The 24,140-nt window shown below is 37.0% G+C and overlaps 1 protein-coding gene across 3 annotated transcripts; it reads right to left on the minus strand.

Annotated features, from left to right (window-relative positions):
- Positions 1-989: 989 nt before the first annotated feature.
- On the minus strand, positions 990-23,467 carry DDX52 (DExD-box helicase 52). Of its 3 annotated transcripts, none has more exons than XM_059907734.1 (15): positions 23,358-23,467; positions 22,090-22,288; positions 17,859-17,986; positions 16,682-16,867; positions 14,867-15,010; positions 14,078-14,189; positions 13,186-13,258; positions 12,487-12,690; positions 10,186-10,276; positions 7,748-7,870; positions 7,464-7,614; positions 7,214-7,289; positions 4,968-5,039; positions 4,221-4,313; positions 990-1,545 (listed from the first exon to the last, which is right to left on the minus strand). In XM_059907734.1, exons 1-15 carry the CDS (start codon positions 23,442-23,444, stop codon positions 1,488-1,490), a joined length of 1,797 nt encoding a protein of 598 aa, XP_059763717.1. In that variant the 5' UTR covers positions 23,445-23,467; the 3' UTR covers positions 990-1,487. The 3 variants fall into 3 exon arrangements, with proteins under 3 accessions (XP_059763717.1, XP_059763719.1, XP_059763718.1); XM_059907736.1 differs by having other exon boundaries at positions 22,090-22,206; positions 23,358-23,446; XM_059907735.1 differs by lacking the exons at positions 990-1,545; positions 4,221-4,313; positions 4,968-5,039 and adding an exon at positions 6,665-6,994.
- Positions 23,468-24,140: the final 673 nt, after the last annotated feature.

Consider the following 24,140-nt stretch of genomic DNA (forward strand, 5'->3'; position numbering starts at 1 on the left):
ATATATAACGTTTGGTTAAGGAATATATTTTGTGAAGTTATGATGCGTCAGGCACAGTGCTAGGTACTTCTAATCTTGAGACATAGTCGGTGTTACCCTCAATTTCACAAACAAACTGAACCTCTGAGAAATTAAAGAACTTATAACAACTGGCAAATGGGTGGCACCAGTATACCCACTTCCAGAATACATTTTGAGTCAAGGCTCTGTTTGCAAGAACAAAAAAATCACAGGCTTGTAAGTATTTCTTGCACCTTGTAGCAACAGGTCTCCATTTACATAAATTCTGAAGATGAACAATTTTTGTCTCATCTAAAATATTTAAGTTGCAGTCTACCCATCCTGACTCTAGAATAAAAGACTGAGAATACAGGAAATAAATAAGTTTAAGTCAAATGTTGCTGAGAAAAGGTTATCTATATTATAGTATTACAGTACTGATAACTAACATTCATGTCAGGCACCATTCCAAGTACCTTACATGTATGAAGTCGATTTTTTATTCCACTGTACAAAACTAGCAACTGAGGAAAATCTGCTAAGAGTGAATAGTCTCTATCACTGTATAATCATAATCCTTTACCTTTGGCAGAGACCTGCATACTATCTGGATGAAGGGCCATAAAGCCTTAGGAAAGATAAGCTGTAAGAGAACGAAGCCAGAGGTGGATCAAGTAAAAGGAACATTCTTCCTTATCAGGATAAAATGTTTTTCACTTTTCGAGCAAAGTCATCTCAAATGGAAAGAGACAGGAAAGAACATGGTTAAATGATGGAAAAAAAGTAAGAAAGGGAGAAGCTGACCATAATCTTACAGCTGCAACATTATGAAGGTAAGGTCTGAGCTACGATAGGGATGAGGTAAAAGATATTTATGTATAGATCAAAGAATTTAAAATCCTAGTGAACTTGAATAACCAGCCATATAAAAGGCATCTTGTTGTGGCTCGTATCACAAAAGGCCATCAACAAATGAAGAAACAGTGAAATAAAGAGAGCAGGAGGTTTATTCTTGGTAGACAGCCCGTGCTGCTTCTTGTCCACCCAAAAAAAAAAAAAAAAAGAGGGTGGGAAGGGGCATTCAATCTCAAGACTTTACTTCGCAATGTGGTTCCAAATGCCTCTCCACAGCATACGTGACACCCTCCTTCACACTTGAAGGGAAAAATCCAGTTCACCACATTTGGGTGTTGTCATTTTTAGCATAAACTTTTGTTCTTCTGTAAGAAGCATCGCTCTGGATTCAAACCACATGAATGTCAATGAATGTTTCTTCCATTATATGATCATTTAAAAAATCACCTATGAATTGAAACTTGACATGATGCACAGATAGTTCAGGATCATTTTTCACTAGTCCCATGTTCTTGTGGTTGATTTCAAATGTTTGGTACAGGTGATTATAAGACAATGTGTTCCATGAAAACAACATTCATGCTGGAATCATAAAATCACATTTGTGATATAGTCTTTTTAGAAGTCTGTTTTTAACTTTTGTCCTCAGGAGTTACTTTCTTTTTGCTGTTCTGACCAGTGACCTTTTTCCTGTGACAATGAAAGGAAAGTTAAAATTAGAAATTTTAGATATATGTGCTTTCCAAAACTCTACCAGTTTAATAAACATTTACTGAAACCTCCTGTATAATCAAGTATATGAGGCACTAGGAATACAAAGATGTGTCTTTGCCCTTTAGAAAACCACATCCACCTAAGTAAGACAGAAACACCACAGTAAACTACACTACAACATGGTATAAAAGACAGATTCTGATCCTGAATTAATAAGAGTTCACACTGATTAAATGCCAGATACTATTTATAAGTCATTTATATGTATCAACTCAGAAAGTCTTCCTAACTTACGAAGAAGATTCTATTATTATCCTCATTTTACAGATGTGGAAAATGAGGTAGAGTGGTTAAGTAACTTGCTGATCATCACACACTGGTAATAAATATTAGACGTGACACTGGTAAAAATTTTAGACATGACAGTCTGATTTTAGAATTTGGTGAATGGTGAATGCCATCAACTAACTGTTAACACAGGAAAAGGAAAAAAAGTTTTGAGAAAATAATCAATATTTACATACTACAGTATAGTAATGCAAAGTTCTTAGATGTATATCAATTCATTTAATCCTCCACCAACCCTGAGTGGCAGAGCTGGTATTATTTATATAACTATTTCCATTATATATAGGGGGAAAGAGGCTTAGAGAGGTGAAGTGACCTGTCCAAAATCACACAGGAAAAGGTGTTATTAGAGCCAGTTATTCTGGCTCCAAATCCAATCTCCCCTACGCCCTACTACACCAGTTTGAGTTTGCAGTGCCTGAAGTGACATCCACTAGGCAACAGGCTTCAGGTTTATAGCTCAGTTGGGAAGCTGGGCTTGAAGATATGGACTTAAGATTTATCAGCATAGAGCTGAGGCCACAGGTGTGGGTAGGATCATTAAAGCAACATCTACAGTGGAAAGGTAAGCTAGATTCAGATCAGGTCTTGTTTGTATGCTATGTTAAGAAGTATGGCCTTTAAATGTGAAGAAAATAGAGAGAGAACCAAAGCATCTTAAGCAGAGGGCTAGTGACAAGGTTTATACCAGGTGTCCTCAAAGTCTTAGCGCAGCTTTAAGTTTTAATAACCTCAGATCATAAAAGCTACAAACTTACAAAAATCAGCAATTAAAGTGTCATCATTTAAAATATCGATTTTATTATTACTGTTCAACACAGCCATGATCTTATGCTCTAGTCAATTTTCGACCTTTGTAAAAACTTTTATCAGCTGCTGCTCAGTGCCTGAAAGGATTGCATTTCCAATCCTAGCTTTAAGATCACCCAAAGAATGAGGTTCTGATGTGTACGCAACAATTCTGCAGCAGCCCACCACAAGAAAAAGTCTAATGAGACAGATAAGGTGACCAAGCAGGGCAACCTTCTCTACCAATCCACTGGTCTGTCACCCAGGAACTGTTGCCACAAAGAATAAAAATTAAAATGTATTAAGAAAAAAAAAAAAAAAGTATTAAGAACGCACAAAACTGAATAAGTACAAGTTAAATTAAAATAATCTTTCAAATGATGTAGTTTTGTAAGGTTGCAACATTTATTCTTCCCAAGTTATTAAAGCTTAAAACCACCAAACCCTTTGGGACACTCTGTACAGTCTATGTACTGGGGCTGAACATTATTTCCCACAATCAATACAAAATGTCAGGCAGACTCTTTCACTCAGAAGGAAAGTGCAGGCCAGTTTTCTCGCCTGGGTTCACCTTGTTCCTTCTACATGCCTAAATTTTACCTATCCTTGAACATAATTCTACTTCCTTGAAACTTTCTGTAACTACACCAATCCATAATGATTTTTTCCCTTCTCTAAACTTGTTTTATTTAAAAATTATTCTCTAATTTTTTTCATGTATATTAATCTCCTTTCCCTAACTTCAGGAAAGGGGTCTCATTTTACATCCATTCATACACCTTACTACATATTATATATGTAGTAAGACTGAAGGTGGACAGTAAGTACTTGGTAAATGCCTACATTTTATATATGTTATATATTAATTGGTACTGATAGACTTTGAAGAGTGTCATTTTTCCTTAAATAGTGGAAAGAATAGTACTGTGCAGAATATTTTAGCCCACCCCTATGAAACCATGCAGTTTCCTGGCAGTAATAGGCAAAAAAGGTAGTCCTGTGTGTATGCTAAAAAAAAAAAAAATCTATGCTTTAAAATTCTCAGAAACTCAGCTAAATGACTACAAATTTACCCAAGTCATACTGTTCAGAGGTGTTACAATGTGCTTCAGCATAAGCCCAAGATCCTACTGAAATCCTGCCCAGAATATGGAGCTTGAAGGAAGACTCCATCAATGTGAGTCAGCAGTCCTAGCTACTGGCCTCAGTAGTGTGCCCAGATGCAGGCTGTGTGGAGATGGTGGACAGTGCAATTCTAATTCATACTGAATTGACATCATATTTTCAAGGATGGAGAAAAACAGATCATTAATATACAGATAAAGAAAAATTCCAAGATTGAATTATCCAAGTTTCCAAATCACAGGCAACCTACGATATATTACTTTTATTACATTCTATAATGGACTGTAGACCTATCAAATTCTACTTCTAAAAATCTATCCTAAGGAAAAATAATGCTTACGTTATAAGAATATGCTAGAATCAAACAGTAACTTTTACCATATACTTACCGTTTATCCTTAGCTTTTTCTAAGAAATATTTTGGAGTTGTACTAATGCTCTCCCTTTCCAAAGGCTTCTTAATCATCTTTTTCTTTTGTTTACTGAAAGTTACAAAGAAAGAACTGAATTAAGTGCAACTTAATTTAAAAGAGCTAAAACTAGTTTTGGTTCTTTGGTTCAAAAAATTCGTTTCCTTCATCCACTTACAGGTTTACAGTGACACCACTGTATCCACTTTAATATACTAGGTTACCTAACAGCATCTAGAGAGGTAACCCAAAGGGATGATAAATTCAACCAGTTTTTTAAAAGGCACTGATTATGATTAAAATATGTCGTGTGTCACTCTTATATCTTGTGCTAACAAACTAACAGTGCCTTTTTAAAAAGGCACTGATTATGATTAAAATATGTCGTGTGTCACTCTTACATCTTGTGCTAACAAAATCAAACAGGGTTTGATTTTGGCCAATTAACTGCTTTTTACCAGTTTAATGAATTAGAACAAAATCTCAGCATATTTCACTCACGTTGAATAATACTTTAAAAATCTGAATACTTAAGATTTCAAGGATGAAAAACTGGCAGGGAAAGAACAGACAGTATTCACAAATATTTAAAAGGAAAATTTTTAATCTTAAAATGTTCTAAAAATAGTAGTATTATTAGAACTATAATGTATAAGAGTGTGAAATCAAGAATATATATGCAAAGAGAGAGAGAGAGAGAAGCTCCAGGTAAATTCAAGATTGTACCTTAGTAGTTTTTGGAAACCTTTTATGTATTCTGGGACAGGACATCCGGCCTGCTGGATAACATTGGCAACACTGAAAAAGGTACCCATAAACGTAAATTTGTATCTTGTCAAACTGATGTTTATGTACATAAACCCTCTGCACAACACAAGAGGAACTAAAACTACACAAACAAAAAAGTAATCCAGTAAAGTGTTCTGATAAATTATTACCAATTATTACCAGATGCAGTCATACTGGATTACTGAGAGAACGGTCTGCTGGACTGAAATCAATGTCTTGATGAAAATTTTAGATAGCAGCTGTTTCTACTGAATATTTAACAAGCCCTAAAAAGCTACTAAGCCCAGTCTTGGATGAGACACTGACTAAAGTCAGAGTCACACTTAAATTTATTAAATGATAAAGCTTGACATGGTCTCAAGCTTCTCATGTATACAGTAAGTCCCCTACACATGAACCTTCAAGTTTTGAACTTTCAAAGATGTAAACATGCGTTCGCATGCCCAATCATGTAAATTAGTTCACGTCTGGCGTACATTGTCATATGCATACATCCTCTACAAGTGGTTGTGCTTTTGTGTACTTTACTGTACAGTACTGTATACGGTAGTACAGTATCTTTGTTTCAAGCCCAGGATGTCCGGAAGCAAGCATAAAAGCAGCAGTGATGTAGCTGGTACTGCTAAGAAGCGCCAGCTGTTGTACTGTACTACTATACTTTTCAAGGTACTGTACTGTAAGATTAAAAATGTTTTATTTTGGGGTTTGTTTTTTATGTATTATTTGTGTGAAAACTATTATAAACCTATTACAGTATGTACTATATAGCCGGTTGTGTTAGTTGGGTACCTAGGCTAACTTTGTTGGACTTAGGAACAAATTGGACTTAATGAACACACTCTCAGAACGGAACTTGTTTGTATGTAGGGGACTTACTGTAGTAACTTATCAATCCTTACAACCCTTTGTAGTAAATACTATTATTATCCCCATTTCCCAGATGGAAAACTGAGGTACACAGTTGCACTGATATGGGGGTCATCAGATGCATATGCTTGGAGTCGCTGAGAACTCAGGTGAATCTAGGCTGTTGGAATGTACTCCCCTACACACCACACGTGAAAGTCTGATCACAGCAAAATCAAGGCTGACAGAGCCAAGGCTCAGAAGGCATGAAGCAAAATCTTCACCAAAACTGATAAACAGAATAAAGTACAAACCGTCTACATCCACAACTCAACTTCATTTGTTAGAAATATGAACTGTTGCCAATTATCATCAGCCTAAAATTTCTGTAGGCAGCCCAAATGTAGGAAACTCAGCTTCTATATTAAAATCTATGACGATGGGCTAAATTAAGATAAGATTCTAAAAGTGTATCTATCATAGGTTACCCAGGCTTCAAGGGGCTACAACTGAATATTAGAGTGTGTTACTAAAACAGTTTTTCCTCTATGACAGGTGATCCTGGGACTAAACATAAAACTCCAGCTGCCCCTAAGAGTAATGGGAAGAATGCACCCATGCTAAGAGATCATTTTGACTGGGCTATAAGAGACTCAGGGGTTAACTTTAAACTATTCACTAATCCAAAAACCTTAATATTACATTTTGAGTAATATCAAGTGATGGCTATTGGGAGAATTCTGTGAGTCTGAAACTTTTTTTTTTTAATTAATGAATTATTTTTTGCCTGCATTGGGTCTTCGTTGCTGCGCGCGGGCTCTTTTTAGTTGCAGCGAGTGGGGGCTACTCTTCGTTGTGCACAGGCCTCTCATTAAGGTGGCTTCTCTTGTGGAGTACAGGCTCTAGGTGCGCAGGCTTCAGTAGTTGTGGCACGTGGGCTCAGTAGTTGTGGTGCGCAGGCTCTAGAGCACAGGCTCAGTAGTTGTGGCACACAGGCTTAGTTGCTCCGTGGCATGTGGGATCTTCCTGGACCAGGGCTCGAACCCGTGTCCCCTGCATTGGCAGGCAGATTGGCACAGATAACCACTGTGCCACCAGGGAAGCCCGTGAGTCTGAAACTTAATGAATATTCCATTGTGAATATTTCCAAAATCTAACAATGGAAGGGCAAAAACGAGGCCCTCTGATCATTTTTCTTTTTTTCATGGCTAAGATTTGTTTGACTAGTATCGTAACAGAATTTGGGACACAGCCATTTTGTAATTATCCGTTAACTGTGTATGAGAATAATGAATCAATTTTGCCAACTTAATGCTAAGTTTTTTCTCCTAATTTACCTTCTTAATAATGGTTTATCATCTTCAGTGAAAAATGTAACAGCTTTTCCTTTATGCCCGGCTCTTCCAGTTCGACCTAAGAGAAATCAGACCATTAAAAAAACCCCTACTTTTGGGCGGAATGGGACATTCAAGAATCACATATACAAGTCACTGGATTTTCACAGCACTAAAAACTTGAGCATGTTGAAGGGACTGGTAGTGGTGCTAAGAGAGGTGAGTAGAGAGAGGGGTGGGGCACACGACTCACCTATCCTGTGGATATATTCCACTGAGCTGGTTGGAAAGTCATAGTTGATGACCAAGTTCACACCTTTAAAATCGATCCCTCTGGCTAGCAAGGCTGTACAAATAAGAACCCAGATTTTTCCTGCTCTGAAGCTATGGACTGTGTTATCTCTCTGGTTAACAGAACATACATTAAATGTTTTAGTACCACGCTAGGAATGGAAAACAAGTACTTCATAAATTGAATGCCAATTAAAAAAAATTTAGTTGCTCTTTATTGCTTTGAAAGTATGCATTTGACTTTACCTGTTGCTGAGTTCTGTCTGCATGAATAACATCCACATTAATACCTTCATATATGAGCTCATGAAAAAGTTCTTTAGCCCTTTCAATGGACTGAACAAAAACAAGAACAGGTGGATTGAAACCCTAAAAGAAAGCATACATAATCCATAATCAAGAATATAACTGCAGTATTTCATATGATTTTGGTTCATTTTAATTTAGAAATTGACAAATTTCTTAGACCAGAGGTCCAAGTCTGCCTCTTGTCTTCCTCACCATCCATTCTCTACAATGGGTTCTTTCTCTTGTTGTGGAGTACAGGCTCTCCATCTTGCTAATTCCAATAATCTTGTCTAATTAATTCCCCTTCATCTTTCTACAGCAGTGGATGCCCACTCTTTGAAATAATCATCTGATTGCTTGTGCTTCAGAACATTTTTGTTTCTTCTTAAAATGTAATAGCTGTCATTTTTTAAAAAATAAATTTATTTATTTTATTTATTTATTTTTGTCTGCGTTGGGTCTTCGTTGCTGCGTGCAGGCTTTCTCTAGTTGCAGTGAGAGGGGGCTACTCTTCATTGCGGTGCGTGGTCTTCTCATTGTGGTGGCTTCTCCTGTTGTAGAGCACGGGCTCCGTGTATGTAATTTAATTTACATATAAATTATATATAATTTCAGAAGGTTCACAGAACTCCTGAAGTTTATACATGGCTAAAAATCTCTGGTGTATAATTCCATTTGAGTATCTGTGAAAACCTTAAATTTCCTATTGCCAAATGATATCCTTAAGAACATTAGTAAAACATGCACATAATAGCATTTATTATGTGCCAAGCACTATTGTAAGTACTACATTTCTATTAACTCATTAATAAAACAAAAAACCCCACTCTAGTGTCCTATTCATTAATGCCCCAGTTCTCTAAGAAACCAGCAGAGTGATGGGGGGAGATTCAGGGGCAGATATATACAGGCATACTTTGTTTAATTGCACTTTGCAGATACTGTGTTTTTTACGAATTGAAGGTTTGTGGCGACTCAATGCTCAAGCAAGTCTATCGGCACCATATTTTTCCAACAGCATTTGCTCACTTCACGTCTCTGTATCACATTTTGGTAATTCTCGCAATATTTCAAACTTCTTCATTATTATTATATTTGCTGTTGTGATCTATGATCAGTGAGTGATCTTTAATGTTACTGCTATGACTCAGTGAAGGCTCAGGTGATGGTTAGCATTTTCAGCAATAAAGTATTTTTTTCTTTTTTATAAATGGAGGACATTTAACAGTAACCTTTTATGTTTTTTTAATAGATTTATTTATTTTATTCATTTATCTTTGGCTGCATTGGGTCTTCATTGCTGTGTACAGGCTTCCTCTAGTTGCTGCGAGCGGGGGCTACTCTTGGTTGTGGTGTGCGGGCTTCTCATTGCGGTGGCTTCTCTTGTGGCAGAGCACGGGCTCTAGGCGTGCGAGCTTCAGTAGTTGTGGCTCGCAGGCTCTAGAGCGCAGGCTCAGTAGTTGTGGCGCACAGGCTTATTTGCTCCGCGGCATGTGGCATCTTCCTGGACCAGGGCTCGAACCCGTGTCCCCTGCATTGGCAGGCAGGTTCTTAACCACTGTGCCACCAGGGAAGCCCCAGCAATAAAGTATTTTTAAGTTAAGGTAGGTACATTGTTTTTTAGACATAATGCTATTGCACACTTAACAGACTACAATATAGTGTAAACATAACTTTTCTATACACTGGGAAACCAGAAAATTCCTGTGACTCACTTTATTGTGACATTGGCTTTACTGTGGTGGTCTGGAACAGAACCAGCAGTGTGCTGGCTGGTGTGGAAAAAGGAGGCATTCAGGGCAGCAGGTAGGTCTTTTCTTGGCCTACCCAGAGCTGGGAACAGAAATCTTAATATATTCTGAGAGGAGAGCCTCTCCCCTTCGAGACAAGAGTTGCTCCAATGTGCTTCTTACCGATTTACCACTGGATTACTAAATATGACGCAGGAATAGCGCTCAGCCTCCCTTTTATTTTTGTTTAAAACTTTCTAAAACCTTTTATTTCAGCTGAAATATGGAAACAGCCAGGGCACGGAGGGGGGCCCACCCAGAAATCCTGCGGCAGGACCCCCTCAATAGCATACAGCTCAGGGACCCAGGCCACAGCACTGACCACCCTACCTGGGGACAGGGAGGAGAGCTGGGGGCCCTGCAGCCAGTTCTGGATGGGAGTTAGGATGTGGGCAGGGAGAAGCTGGGACAGAGAGACCCCCAAAACTGCCAGCAGGAGGCGGGAGACCCAGCAGAGCCCCAGTCAAGGGTCTGCCAGGAAGTTAAGTGTTCATAATAAATCCGTCTTCCAAGGCTAGTAATACAAGTAATTGCTAGTAATATTACACCTAGTAATACGAGGCTTGGTGAACATTAACAAAGCTCAAGAATGTAGTCCAAATATACCTTTTTAACAAGTTCTCTCATGGCCAGAAGTTTTCCAGTCTCAGACCCAACGAAGAGAAGCTCTTGTTCTACAGTCTCTACTGCAGAATTCCTAAGAAGAAAACATCCCTTGTAGTTTGCAAGAGCTGATTTTTGTTTCCCCCCTTTAATTCTAAATAAATGAAAAAATTTACACACAACTCCAACAGAATGACCTTTTTCCACTGTCAATATAAGTACCTAATTATTTATATTTTAACTTAAAGACAGTTGTTATTTTTAAATGTTTTGTTCATTCTTTTTTTAAATTTTTCAATCCAAGTATAGTTGATTTACAATGTTATATTAGTTTCAGGTGTACGGCAAAGTGATTCAGTTATATGTGTGTGTGTGTGTATGTGTGTGTGTGTGTGTGTGTGTGTGTGTGTATATTATTTTTCAGATTCTTTTCCATTATAGTTTATTACAAGATACTGAATATAGTTCCATGTGCTATAGAGTAGGACCTTGTTGTTTATCTATTTTATATACAGTAGTTTGTATCTGCTAATCCCAAACTCCTAATTTATCCCCACCTCTGCCTTTCCCCTTTGGTAATCGTAACTTTGTTTTCTATGTCTGTAAGTCTGTTTCTGCATTGTAAATAGGTTCATTTGTATCATTTTTTAGATTCCACATATAAGTGATATCATATGATATTTGTCTTTCTCTGTCTGACTTACTTCACTTAGTATGATAATCTCTGGGTCCATCCATGTTGCTGCAAATGGCATTATTTCATTCTTTTTTATGACTGAGTAATACTCCTGTGTGTGTGTGTGTTTGAGTGTGTGTGTACACCACATCTTCTTTACCCATCATCTCTCAATGGACATTTAGGTTGCCTCCATGTCTTGGCTATTGTAAATAGTGCTGCTACGAACACTGGGGTGCATGTATCTTTTCGAATTATAGTTTTCTCTGCATATATGCCCAGGAGTTGAGATTGCTGGATCATATGGTAATTCTGTTTTTAGTTTTTCAAGGAACCTCCATACTATTTTCCATAGTGGCTGCACCAATTTACATTCCCACCAACAATGTAAGAGGGTTCCCTTTCTCCACACCCTCTCCAGCATTTATTCTTTTTTCTTTTAAAAATTTTTATTGGTGTATAGTTGATTTACAATGTTGTGTTAGTTTCTCTTAGCATTTATTCTTTGTAGACTTTTTGATGATGGCCATTCTGACTGGTGTGAGGTGATACCTCATTGTACTTTTGATTTGCATTTCTCTAATAATTAGTGACGTTGAGCATCTTTTCATGTGCCTATTGGCCATCTAGATGTCTTTGGAGAAATTTCTATTTAGGTCTTTGAATGTTTTGTTATGATTATAAAAATGTTCTCTCAAGAAAATTAAAAAAAATAAAGACAAAAACAAATAAATTACCCACAATTCTACCATTTTAGAATAAACTTTGACATTTTGTTGTGTTCTAGTCATAAATTTTCATGTGTCTAATTACTTACAAAATCTTTCTAGAAGTAAAATTATTGGGTAAAATGAGAACATTTTAAAGGGGGTTGTTACATATGCCTAAATTTTTTTCTTAATGGTTAGCAAAGGTTTACTTATTGACAAACAGTTGGGGTGAGGTATCTTTAGGTTTTATTAACACTCTATACCATGTATAAATACTTTTTCCATTCTGTTATCTGCCTTTATCATTATGTTTATGGTTAATTTGTTCTATTTTTCTTTTTATACACAGGAGTTTTTTGTTGAAAGTAGAGAGGATATTCTTTACTGTTTCATTTGGCTTCTTTTTTACTTAACATGGTATTGCAAGCACTTTTTCATATAGCTACAGTCTTCACTCTGACCATTTCACACGTTGCATTATAGTATATCAAGTGGCAGTATCATAATTTCATAAGACTTTTCTCTACCATTTAGCATAAATGCTCCCCAAAATATTTTTAAAAAGCAATTATAAATCAAGTGGCTCAGTAACATCAGCTTCCTTCTCTGTGGCCCTACTTTGTTAAGCCATCAATGAGATTAAATCCTTTGGGCGGCCACAGAGCTCGTGTCATACTTTGTGGATTGGAAAAACCAACTAAACGCATGAGGATAGGAATATTAATATGACAATATGAGAATCTCCCTTTGGATTATTCTAAAATAGAAAATCCTTAATCAATCTTGACTTTAAAGAATATATTTCTTTCAGTCAAACTCTTTTTATCAATCTTAGGCCACACAACCTATCTCTTTTAGTCTAAAATAATGACTTTTTTTTTTTAAAAAATGAGTGGGATAATGTGGAAGAACAATTACCTTGCTCCAATGGAAACAGTAATGACATTATCCAAGTTGAGTCTGCACCACTGCTCAACATCATAGGCAAAAGTTGCACTGAACATAGCTCTTTTGACCTTGTGGGATGTGCAGGCCAAGAAAATGGAAGCCAGCTGGTCTCTGAACCCAGTTTTGCCATCTTCAAACAGTTTATCTGATTCATCAACTACCAGCCATTCAACACTAAGAAATAAAAAAAAAAAACTTGTGGGTATTGAACTGAAATATCCAAGATGCTTCACTACCTGTGGGAACACATGAAGAAGTCAAACCACAATGATGCTTCTCAGATCTACGTATCATACCAGAAAAAGGTATAAGAAAAATAAGCAAGAAAAAGGTAAAAACAAGATAAACATAAATTAATGAACCTATTCCATTAGCCCCAAAGATATGAGGTTCCATTGGCCATGACAGCAGCTCAGATAAACCTTATGAACACCATCACCATTGCTGAAAGATGTGAAAATTTCTAGGGGAATTCTGTACTAACTGCTTATCGGAATCTGTTAACTTTCTTCCAGACCAGGATAGTTACTTTTCTATGAGTTTAATGAAAACCATTTTCCTCAGCACCAACATAGCAAGCTCCAAAGAGCAATAATACAAGTAGTTGAGGACAAAATATAACCCATTTAATGAAAAACACACATAAAAGACATTATTAAAGTAACGTACCTTGTTAAGTCTATTCCTGGAGGATCTTGCTTTAATAAATAGATTAGTCGATTTGGAGTAGTCACAAGAATATCTATAAGGAAAAATAAATGGTACAAATTGCAAAAACAACATTCATCCCTCTTGAATTAGGGATTAAGTCTCCTGAATTTCTGTTAATAACCTCAGGTGGGGAGAAGTGGTTATATGCACTACACCAACAACACAATAAGCTAATATACATATTTTTTTAATCCATCATAGCACAAACTACTACATCCTTACCCTCCTTTTATTTGATCTGCCTTCTCAGCTTCTAAGAGGCAAGAATACTATAATCTACCAGTTTGCTTATCAAACATTTGTTTGTTTTTCAGGAAAATACTTTTCCTTAAATGCAATTTTACTCAGAAGCTCAAGATAAAAGACAAGTAAAACAGATTCTCTGGCTGATCTAAGAGTAGGGATGTAAACCAATCTTATCTGCAGAATATTTCCATGGCAGATTAAAAATCAATAGAATAAGCAGGGATTCTCAACCTCAGCACTACTGACATTTTGGTTCAGACAACTCCTTGTTGTAGGAGGCTGACCTGTGCGTTGTAGGATGTTTAACAGCATCCCTGGCTCTGTCCCTATACTAGTAGCACCTCTCCCCAGCTGTGATGACTTAAAATGTCTTCAGATATTGCCAAGTATCCCTGGGGTAGAGGGTGAGGTGGGGGTGAAGGGCAGAATCACCTCTGGTTGAGAACCACTGGTATATATTTATATAACTACTGGGTGGGGATAAGGAGGAGATCTCTTTTAGCTTTTCTAAAAATCAAACTAACTACACTTTAAGAACTTCTAGGTAGCAATTAGGATACTTGTAATTTCCAAATCCCTTATATCTCAAGCATGAACCCCTTACCAAATTTCTTAGATGATTTAGGTCCAAATTTCTTGGCTGCAACTGCTGCTTTGTGGATCATGTGTATCCTGAATCCTGTTCCCTCAGATATTTTTACTAACTCTCGGTGAATCTAAATCAGAAAATGATAAAAACATTAGCTGCTAAAATACTTGGATAAGATGTATAGTCTCTTTTTCATTATTAACAAAATAAATCTAGTATCAACCCATGAATATCTGAAATTAAGCCCATAGTAATCTGTACATTAACCTGGAATCTCAGCATTTTGGAACGTCAATACCAAGTAAGATGCAGTAGTTTCTTCCGGTCTAGTAAACTAGTTCCAAGAGATAAAACCAAAACTCTTCCATTCTGTTACATTTGTTTGTACAATACAGTACTGTTATAAAACTATTTCATACTTGGCATGTATTTTATATTAAGCACATTGGGAGGGTGGAGTGGATCATTGTATAGTTTTACTTTCTGAAAAACTGAGATGAGGTTTCATTTTTCTAGGTGAGGAAAAAAAGTTTTAGTGGGGAACTATATATTATAGTAGCCTTCCAACTTCAAGGATCTTAGAGCATATACCAAAGTATAAATGTTAAGAACAACATATTTTATAAAACTGAAAAGACTTAAAAGACTTGCCCATATGCAGTAAGATACAGAGAAGTGTGCTTTGAACAGAATACGTGATGAGAAAGACACAGGCCTTACTCTTTTGGACCTTTCTATTACCCTCAAATAAGAAAGATGACTGACAAACACAAACACAACCTCTTCAGAAACTACAAGTCTTACCTGGCTGGCAAGTTCTCGTGTTGGTGATATAATCAGGGCTCTGAAGCCTTTGTTTGTGGGTTGTTTCAGCTGCATTAAAACAGGAATGCTAAAAGCCAAAGTCTTTCCAGATCCAGTAGGAGCAGAAGCCAGAAGTTCTCGACCCTAAAAACAGAGTATATTAAGTACAAGGAAGAGTACATAAATTTTTCAGAGCCCAGTCAAATAATGCTACCAGCGATAAAAATAACAAAATTATACATAATAAATCCAAACACTCACATTCCCATCACTCTTCTAACTTCTCCCATATTTGCTTTTCTACCCACCCCTGCTACAACTGCCCCAGTAGTTTCTGAGCATTATTACTAAGGTTCATTTGAACTGGGTGAAGAAAGTAGATAACTAAAACCCAAAGATGATCACAACCTTATTTCCATTATTTCAATTTTTCTTTCCCCTAAATCTCTTTATCAAAGCAAAATTACAAAACCAACTTTTTGACCTGATATCTGCATTGCTCCATCCTTAAGGAAGGTTTTAATAAGTAACAGAATGGCTAAAAGTAAGAAATAAAAAGTGGTGAAAACCTGAGTGACAGAGTCATTTATAGGTGACAATCTTCAAAAAGTCACTGTGATTTTTTTTTTTGGTCACTGTGATTTTTAAAGCTTTAAGTTAAGGTCACTACAGAAACAACCTTAAATGAAAACTAAAAGCAAATTTACTATAATGTCAGTCAACAACATCATTCAAACATATTCTTATTTCAGTTCCCAAAGAAAATGAAAAGGATTAGTATGGATGAGGAGAGAGGGAACTCATATCCTCTGGTTACTAGAACTGAAGGCCATCTTGGTTATGTTGGGGAAAAAAGTCAGCTCTCACCACTATAAAAAGAAACCTCAGAAAAACTTAATTTCCAAAAATCTAAGTTAACTCATACCTCTATCAACAACACATAAACAAATTATGGTATAGTCATACAACAGAATACTACTCAGTAACAAACTACTGATATATGCAACATGGAGGAATCTCAAAAACAGTATTAGAGTGAAAGAAACCAAAAAGAGTAAATAATGAATGATTCCACTTATATGATTCTATAAGAGGCAAAACTAAAACATGGCAATAGAAACCAGAAAAGTGCTTACCTCTGGGCGGGGGTCAGGTGAGGACTGAATGGAAGGGGTATGAGAGAACTGTTTGGAGTGACAGAAATGTTACGCATCTTCACTGAGTTGATGGTTACATAGGGTATGCACTGTTGAAACTCACTGAACTGTGCACTTGAAATCTATGCATTTTTTGGGCACTTAAATAGACTTCAATAATAAAAAGTACTGGGATAAAAACAAAGTCAGGTTGTGTACAAGAATTCTGTATTTCTGAAATAGTTCTCGAATATTATAAACTAAACCACGGATGAAAAAACAGAACACAGTCCCTATCCTCAGAAGATTAACACTCTTAGTTAAATGGAAAAGATGAATATAATTAGTGCAAATACATAGTAGTGTAAAGTGTAAGACAAATGTTGCAAGAAAAAGAAAACACATGGAGAACTGGGTGGTAGGGGAAACTGTTGGTAAAGGAAAAAGATCACATCTAGCAGTAGTGATCAAGACAAATCTTATGGAGGCACAGGTATTAGAGATGGACCTTGAAAGCAAGGGTAGGATTTCAACAAGGGGAGATAAGGCAGAAAGGAAGATTTCAAAGACACAGGAAAGAGAATGAACACACATACACATTTCAAAGACAGAGGAAAGAGAATGAACACACACACACATACACACGCACGCATACTCACTTATAGGCCTTCATACTCACATGCAGCATAACTGGAATGGCTTGCATTTGGATTGGTGTAGGTATCTGGAAGCCTGCATCTAGAATGTTCTGAAGCAGTCGAGAATTGATTTTAAATTCCTGGTCAAGTTGCTGAAATGTAGCAATTGGGTCAGGAAGATCAGTTCCTTGGACATGAATTTTATGTTTATTCCGGAAGAAGTTTATCTGAAAAGTGAAATAAAGGAGTCGCCATGAATGTGGTCAAATACATTGTCAGATGTTGTAAAGCAACAGTAACAGTTTCTGGGATAAGCTTTAGTAGCATATGAAACTTTCTGGTTAAAGTCCAATCCCTACAAGATACAGATATTAGGTATAATTTGTGCCCTTTCATAGAAGGAAGACCTTCATAACAATGAAACCTATCTATCCACACTTTCCTCATATTAATGTGTCAATGCCATGAATAATGTGTTATTCATATTAATGTGCTACTGTCACAGTCACAATCTTATGTAAACTTCTAGAAGGCAGGCACTGAATCAATCTATTGTCTTTATATGGCACTTAGCATACAAGTGCCAATGCTTTTTAATGATCTACCCTAAACTCTACTTATTAAGACTGAGTGCCAAAAGCAGAATCCAGTGATGTTGATTTTTTTTGTTTTCCCATTCTCTGATCCAGACAGCGAAATTCTACATTTGGGATTACTAAATGAGCTGAACAATACTCTCCATCTGCAATATGACAGGAGCGCAGCAAACGCGACAATGGCATATTTGTTGTTTCTTCTGAATTCTACTCCTCCTAGTCTCAAGTTATAAAATAGGTTTCTTAAGAATTCTAACTCTCAAATCCCTGTCAGAGGAAATCCTTCTAAACCAGTGTGAGCTTAACATAAAGGAGAAAGGGGGCCAATTTTATGTTTATCAAAAGGGAATAAGAAATTTTAAAAATTTAATTCTAAACACATCATCAATTTTGACCTAAGTTTCAAGATTTCAAGATACTTTCAAGAATTTCAAACTTTAAAAATTTTAGCCACAGCACAAATACTACTTTGCTTGAAGTTTCCATTAAAGTAAAATCTAACCTAATGTAAGTAATCTTCTATCTTAACAAAACCATACTCGCTTTTACCAACAGAATAACCCAAGGATAGCGAAAAAGTCATTAGGCCAGAAAAACAATTGGATGAGGACATTTTTCTAACCTTTTCTTTTCTGAGCTGCTCCAACTTTCCTGACGTTAGTTTATTTTCTCTTTTAACTTTTTTATCTTCAATCTTTGCTTCCACAGATGATATCCACTGTATAGTAGAAACTTCTTGAGAAGTAATTTCTAAAATATATTTTTTAAAAATTAAAAGATTTTAAGTGCAACATTCTTAGGTGGCACAAACAGGCCATACCTTCCACTAAACAAAAGAAAAAGTACTAGTAGTTGTAACTGGATGAAAGAAAGTAATAGGAGGTATAAAAATTGGGAAAGGAGAGGGACTTCCCTGGTGGTGCAGTGGTTAAGAATCCGCCTGCCAGGGCAGGGGACATGGGTTCGAGCCCTGGTCCGGAAAGATCCCACATGCCGCGGAGCAACTAAGCCCATGCGCCACAACTACTGAGCCTGTGCTCTAGAGCCCGCGAGCCACAACTACTGAGCCTGAGAGCCACAACTACTGAAGCCCGCGCGCCTAGAGCCTGTGCTCTGCAACAAGAGAAGCCACCCAATGAGAAGCCCGCAAACTGCAACGAAGAGTAGCCCCTGCTCACCGCAACTAGAGAAAAGCCCGCGCGCAGCAACAAAGACCCGAGGCAGCCAAAAATAAAAATAAATAAATAAATAAAATGGGAAAGGAGAAGCAAGTTGTGTGTTGGTAAAATCAGAGCTCTGAAGCTCACTCTCTTCCCTTTTTTTTCTTTTTAGTTATTTCAGCTTTGTAATATGTACCTAAACGTACACTTGAAAACAATAAGGGATTAATTCAAAAACTATTTAAACAATAAGAGATGTCAATGAGGCAGCCAGCTTTTCTATATCCACAACCAGCTAGAAAATAAATATGATGCAAGAAAAGATTTCACTTATAATAGCAATAAACACAATACTTAAGGACTACTCAATATTATAAAGAGAGCAATTCTCACTAAATCTATAAATAACACTAGTTCAATGAAAAGTAATAATAGGATTGTTTTGGTAACTGGAGGAGCTGACTTTAAAGTTTACATGGGAAAATAAATATGTACGAATATCTAAAAAATTCTAAGAAGAGTAATGAGCAAAGACTACTTCTGGAATTTCTTTTAAATTTTTTCAACTTCACCGATGTACAACCAACACAATAAACTGCATATATTTAAAGTATACAATTTGAGGCATTTTGACATTATGTATACACCTGTTAAACCATCACCACATTTAAGACTATTTCCATCACTTCCCAAAATTTCCTTGTGGCCCCTTATAATGCATCTGTCCAACCCTAGGTAAAAACCTGTATTCTTTCTTTCTTTTTTTTTTTTTGGCCGTGCCGCACAGCATGTGGGATCTTAGTTCCCTGACCAGGGATTGAACCCGTGCTCCCTGCAGTGGAAGCACAGTCTTAACCACTGGACCACCAGGGAAGTCCCCTGTTTTCTGTCACTGTTGATTAATTAGCTTTTTTTTCCCTGGAATTTTATATGAATGGAATCATATAGTATTTAATAAATTTAGTATGGTTTCTTTCACTCAGGATAGTTATTTTGAGATTCATCCATGTTGGAGCATGTATCAATAATTTTAACTTTTTATTTACAAGTAGTATTCCATTGTATGGATATACAATTTGTCTATCCTCCACTTGTTGAAGGACATTTGAGTCATTTCCAGTTTTTGGCTATTACATATAAAGCCACTATGAACACCTGTGTACAAGTCTTTGTGAGGACATACATTTTCCTTTCTCTTGGGTAAATTCTAGGAGTGGAATAGGTGGGTCACGTGGTAACTGCATGTTTATTTAAAAAAAAAATCCTTTTCAATTTCTACCAAAAAAGCCTACTAGAGTTTTAACTGGGTTTGCACTGACTCTATAGATCACTTTAGGGAGAAAATATCCAGTTGCCCAATCAATAAAAAGAGTATGCCATACCACTCTATTGGAATTTATAAAGTAAGGCCACATTAATTAACACAAGCTGGTACTGGTGTAGGAATACAGAATTAGAAATCAATGAAATAGAATAGAGTCAAAAGACCCAAATATATATGGGAAATAAGTTACAATAAAAGTTGTATTTAAATCCAACGGGGAGAAGATGTAATATCAATATATTAGGACAATTAGCTAGCCATCTGGAAAAAAATTAATTAGTTCCTCATTCATTCCTTATACCAAATAAAATCCCAGAGTGTCAAAGATTTCAATATAACAAAATGAAACCACAAATAAGTAAACATGGGAGAATTTTTTTAAAATAAGCTTAATGCTTAGAATGCAAAAACAAAACCAAAAAACCATAAAGGAAAAGATAAATTTAACACATAAAATGGCAATAAATAAATAAAGATGATAAGTGACAAGGAACAAACTAGAAAACATATCTGTATACATAGTATGCTAGAATAGAGCTAATTTCCTTAATATATATAAGGCCTAACAAATTAAAAAGAGACACAGATGAACAATATTAACAGGAAAAAGGTGCAATACTGCATGAGGAGGCAAATTAATATAAAAAGAAAACTCTCGTACATCGCTGGTGGGCATCACCAATTGGAATGACTTCTTTTTTTGGAAAGACTTTTTAAAAAAATAAAATTTTGCTCCCTTTTATGAGACAGTTGGCATTAATAGATCTGAATCATTACTCATCCACAAGATCTTGAATTTTCCAATTAAAACTATATATATGTCTATCCACACCTGTTGCTAAATGGTTATAGGACATAGATCTGGGTGTTTCTGGTTGCCCAGGAAAACAGGGCAACCTAAGCTGGTGTCAGGTCTTTTTTCAATTCATCTCGGTGTAAGGCTTTATTAAACTTCCTTGTAGCCAGGAAAGTAACATGACTTGTTAACTATGAAATTCCACTTCTAAGAATTTATCAGACACATATACCCACACATACACACAAAGTAAAACATTTATTGCAACACTGTAACAGCAAAAGTGAGGAAACAAACTAAATGCCCATCACATAGGAACTTGTTAAATCAGTTACAGAATGTACAATGGGATTCTATGCTATGTTAAAATGAACAAGGCAGTGCACTTCCTACTCATTCCAAACAATCTCCAAGATATATTGTTTTTTATAAAAGGAGTAGGGGTAGGGAAGGTTCAGAACAGAACAGCATACAGAGCACACTATCATTCACGTTTTTTAAGCGAGGTATAAATACATGTGAATAGAATATCTCTAGGAAAATACCTAAGAAACTGATTAACAGTGGTTGCCTCTGGAGAAATAGGGGACTAGAGACAAAATAGTGGAAAGAAAATTTACTTTTCACCATTGTATAACTTTTTAAAACCATGTGTATTCAGTTTATTAAAAAGGTAAAATGGCTAGGAAACTTAATAGATGTAATAGACAAAGAAAAAAGGTAAATACCCCTATTGTTGAGTACAGAAAAAAACCTTGTGAAAAACAGGCAAAGTGTAAAAACAAAAAAGTCACAAAACTTGAAATGTAAATATCCAACAAAGCCTATGAAAAGATGTTCAACCTCACCAGTTATCAAGAAAATACAGAAAATACAGGGCTTCCCTGGTGGCGCAATGGTTAAGAATCCGCCTGCCAATGCAGGGGACACAAGTTCGAGCCCTGGTCTGGGAAGATCCCACATGCTGTGGAGCAACTCATGCTCATGCACCACAACTACTGAGCCTGCGCTCTAGAGCCTGCGAGCCACAACTACTGAAGCCCACGAGCCTAGAGTCCGTGCTCTGCAACAAGAGAAGCTACCCAATGAGAAGCTTACGCACTGCAACGAAGAGTAGCCCCTGCTCGCCGCAACTAGAGAAAGCCTGTGCTCAGCAACAAAGATTCAATGCAGTCAAAAATAAATAAATTAAATAAATTAAAAAAAAAAAAAAGAAAATACAAATTAAAAAAGTTTCACTCGTGAGATTGGCTAAAAAAGTTAAGACCAACAGTATCCAGCATTGACATGGCTGTGGGAAGTCATTTTGCATCTGTTCAAAGAAAGAAGTGTGCATGCCCTTTCACCTAGTGAATTCACGTTTAGGATGCTAATTACAGAAATACAGCACCTGTACAAAAAGATATATGTACAGGTATCTTATTGTAGCAATATTTGTAATCACAAATACCTGGAAACAACCTGAATGCCATCAACTGACAAATAGCTGTATACTGTCTGAGGTATAATCATAAGCTTGCATAATTTTTGTAATTGACAAAAAAAAGAAAAAAAACATACATCAAGCACTAACCTGAAGTCATCTTCTTCCTCTTTTTCTTGTTCTGCTCCCTCTTCCTTTCAGTTAGGCTCTCTTCATTTTTCTCTTCATCTTGTAGCTCCTGATGAGTTCTTGATGCTTCACACTCACCTGGAACAGACTTCTTGTTTCCAAAAAAGTCCAGTCCCTGTAGCACCTCCGAAGAATCAAAGTCATATTTCCTTTTTCCTATCTAAAACCCAGAAAATTTCAAATGAAATCTATAGACAGACTGGCACTGTTTTCACCCTAGCAGTGTTGGCAGTAAGGGTGTGGGTACAATGACTCCCCATCTTTTTTATCTTTCACCAAATATTTGTTTGAGCTAAGTGTGTGTTTGGGCAAATGGAATCCAAGATGATACCTTTTCTGACCTTATAAAATAATAATAATCATAATAGCAACTAACACTTATAAGCATAATACTTACATGCTGTCAGGCAGATTTCTAAGCATGTTTAGATACATTAAATTCCTTCTTCCTTCAACAACCCTAACGAGGTAAATAGCAATATCACAGATGAGAAAATCGAGGCATTAAGAGGTTAAGTAACTTGACCAAGGTCTCAAAACTAGTAACTGGCAGACCCAGGATTTGAACCTGAATAATCTGGTTCCAGAGTTCAAACACTTAACAACTACGCTATGCCGTCAGACAGAGAAAGAAGAAACACACGTGTTGCACACACACCCAAATGGCCCTAGTCCCAATAACCAAGAAATTTTGATATTCAAGATTTTCCACAATTGGGCCCTAACTACTCCCGATTTACCACTCACTACTTCCCTATGTAAGATCTCCCATTTCTAAATCGCTCTTCTCATTGGTTACTTAACACGCCATGAAGTTGCGGGAATAAAAAAAAAACATGCCCACTAAAGGCACACGCATGCCAGGACAAACCTGGAGAGACTACAGTGAAATCATCTGTTCTCTCCGTTTGGGGTTGTTACTGTTTTTCAAATTCTTCTCCAACAGTTTCGGAGAAAAGATAACTTCTGAAAGTAGGATTCTAACTGTGCTTTGAATAAACTCAGGAGGCCGGGAGGAAACGTTTCCTTGCTAGACCCAACAAAGTCTACAGAACGATGGGAAAAAGAGTTCATTCAGAAAGCTGCAGTAAGCTGAACGCCAAGGGAGGGAAAATGCCCCACAGCCAGGCCACGGGGTCTCCGAGTGCCGGCTCCCCCAGCAGCCAGTTCCTTCTCCGGCACCTGCCCCTTTTCAGTTACTCGGGCTTTTGACGCCTTGCACACAGTACCTTGAATCGGGCAGCGTCCGCCGAGAAGCGTCTCACGTCGAATTTGGCCCCCGCGCCGAGCCGGCGAAACAGGTCATGAGCATCCATCTTTTCCCAGAAAGCTCCGCGGTCGCACGGCGCCTGCGCAGAGGACTCCCCCCCCCCCCCGGAAGGTCTGGGGCTGGACCTTGAGCGGAAGTGGCTCCGGGGGGCGGAGCCTGGCGGCTGTGAGAGTTTGGGAGTTTTTATCGTCGTACAGTCCGTTGTTTTTTATTTGTTCTTTAAAAAAGTATTTATCAAGATCCTCTTAAGCCGGGCACTGTTCTACACTTTTAGGGATAGTTTGGTAAACAACACCCCAGGAATCTCACCTCGGGAAACTTATATTTTAGTGGAGATGGAAGATGTTAACAAATAAATAAGCAGAATAATTCCTGAAAGAGAAAAGTGCTATGAAACGAAACAGTGTAATTGATAGAGAAAGGGGAGAGGAGCCACTTTTAGGTAGATTAGTCAGGTTCATTCTGATGAAGTGATATTTGATCTAAGAGGAGGCAGCCTTTCCCAGATATGGGAAACAGCATTCCAGACACAGGAAACATGGCCTGAAGAAGGAAAAAGGTTTGGAACATTGAGAAAATAGAAAGAAGGCCAGGGTGACTGGAGCCAAGTTGCAGTGAGGAAGAGTGGTACAGATTGGGTTGAAGGGACAAATGAAAATCAGATCTCATAGACTTTTTAATTAATTTATTTATTTATTTATTTATTTATTTTTGGCTGTGTTGGGTCTTCGTTTCTGTGCGA

The sequence above is a fragment of the Balaenoptera ricei genome, chromosome 20 (genome assembly GCF_028023285.1).
Source record: "Balaenoptera ricei isolate mBalRic1 chromosome 20, mBalRic1.hap2, whole genome shotgun sequence".
Classification (NCBI taxonomy): Eukaryota; Metazoa; Chordata; class Mammalia; order Artiodactyla; family Balaenopteridae; genus Balaenoptera; species Balaenoptera ricei.

Excerpts from the sequence above, each read along its gene's own strand:
- DDX52 (XM_059907734.1), bottom strand. The coding sequence starts at position 23,444 with ATGGATGCTCATGACCTGTTTCGCCGGCTCGGCGCGGGGGCCAAATTC. Across the intron at positions 7,871-10,185 it reads TGAGAGAACTTGTTAAAAAG|GGTTTCAATCCACCTGTTCT; the intron begins GTATATTTGGAC and ends GCTTTCTTTTAG. Across the intron at positions 1,546-4,220 it reads GAAAAAGCTAAGGATAAACG|GAAAAAGGTCACTGGTCAGA; the intron begins GTAAGTATATGG and ends TCATTGTCACAG.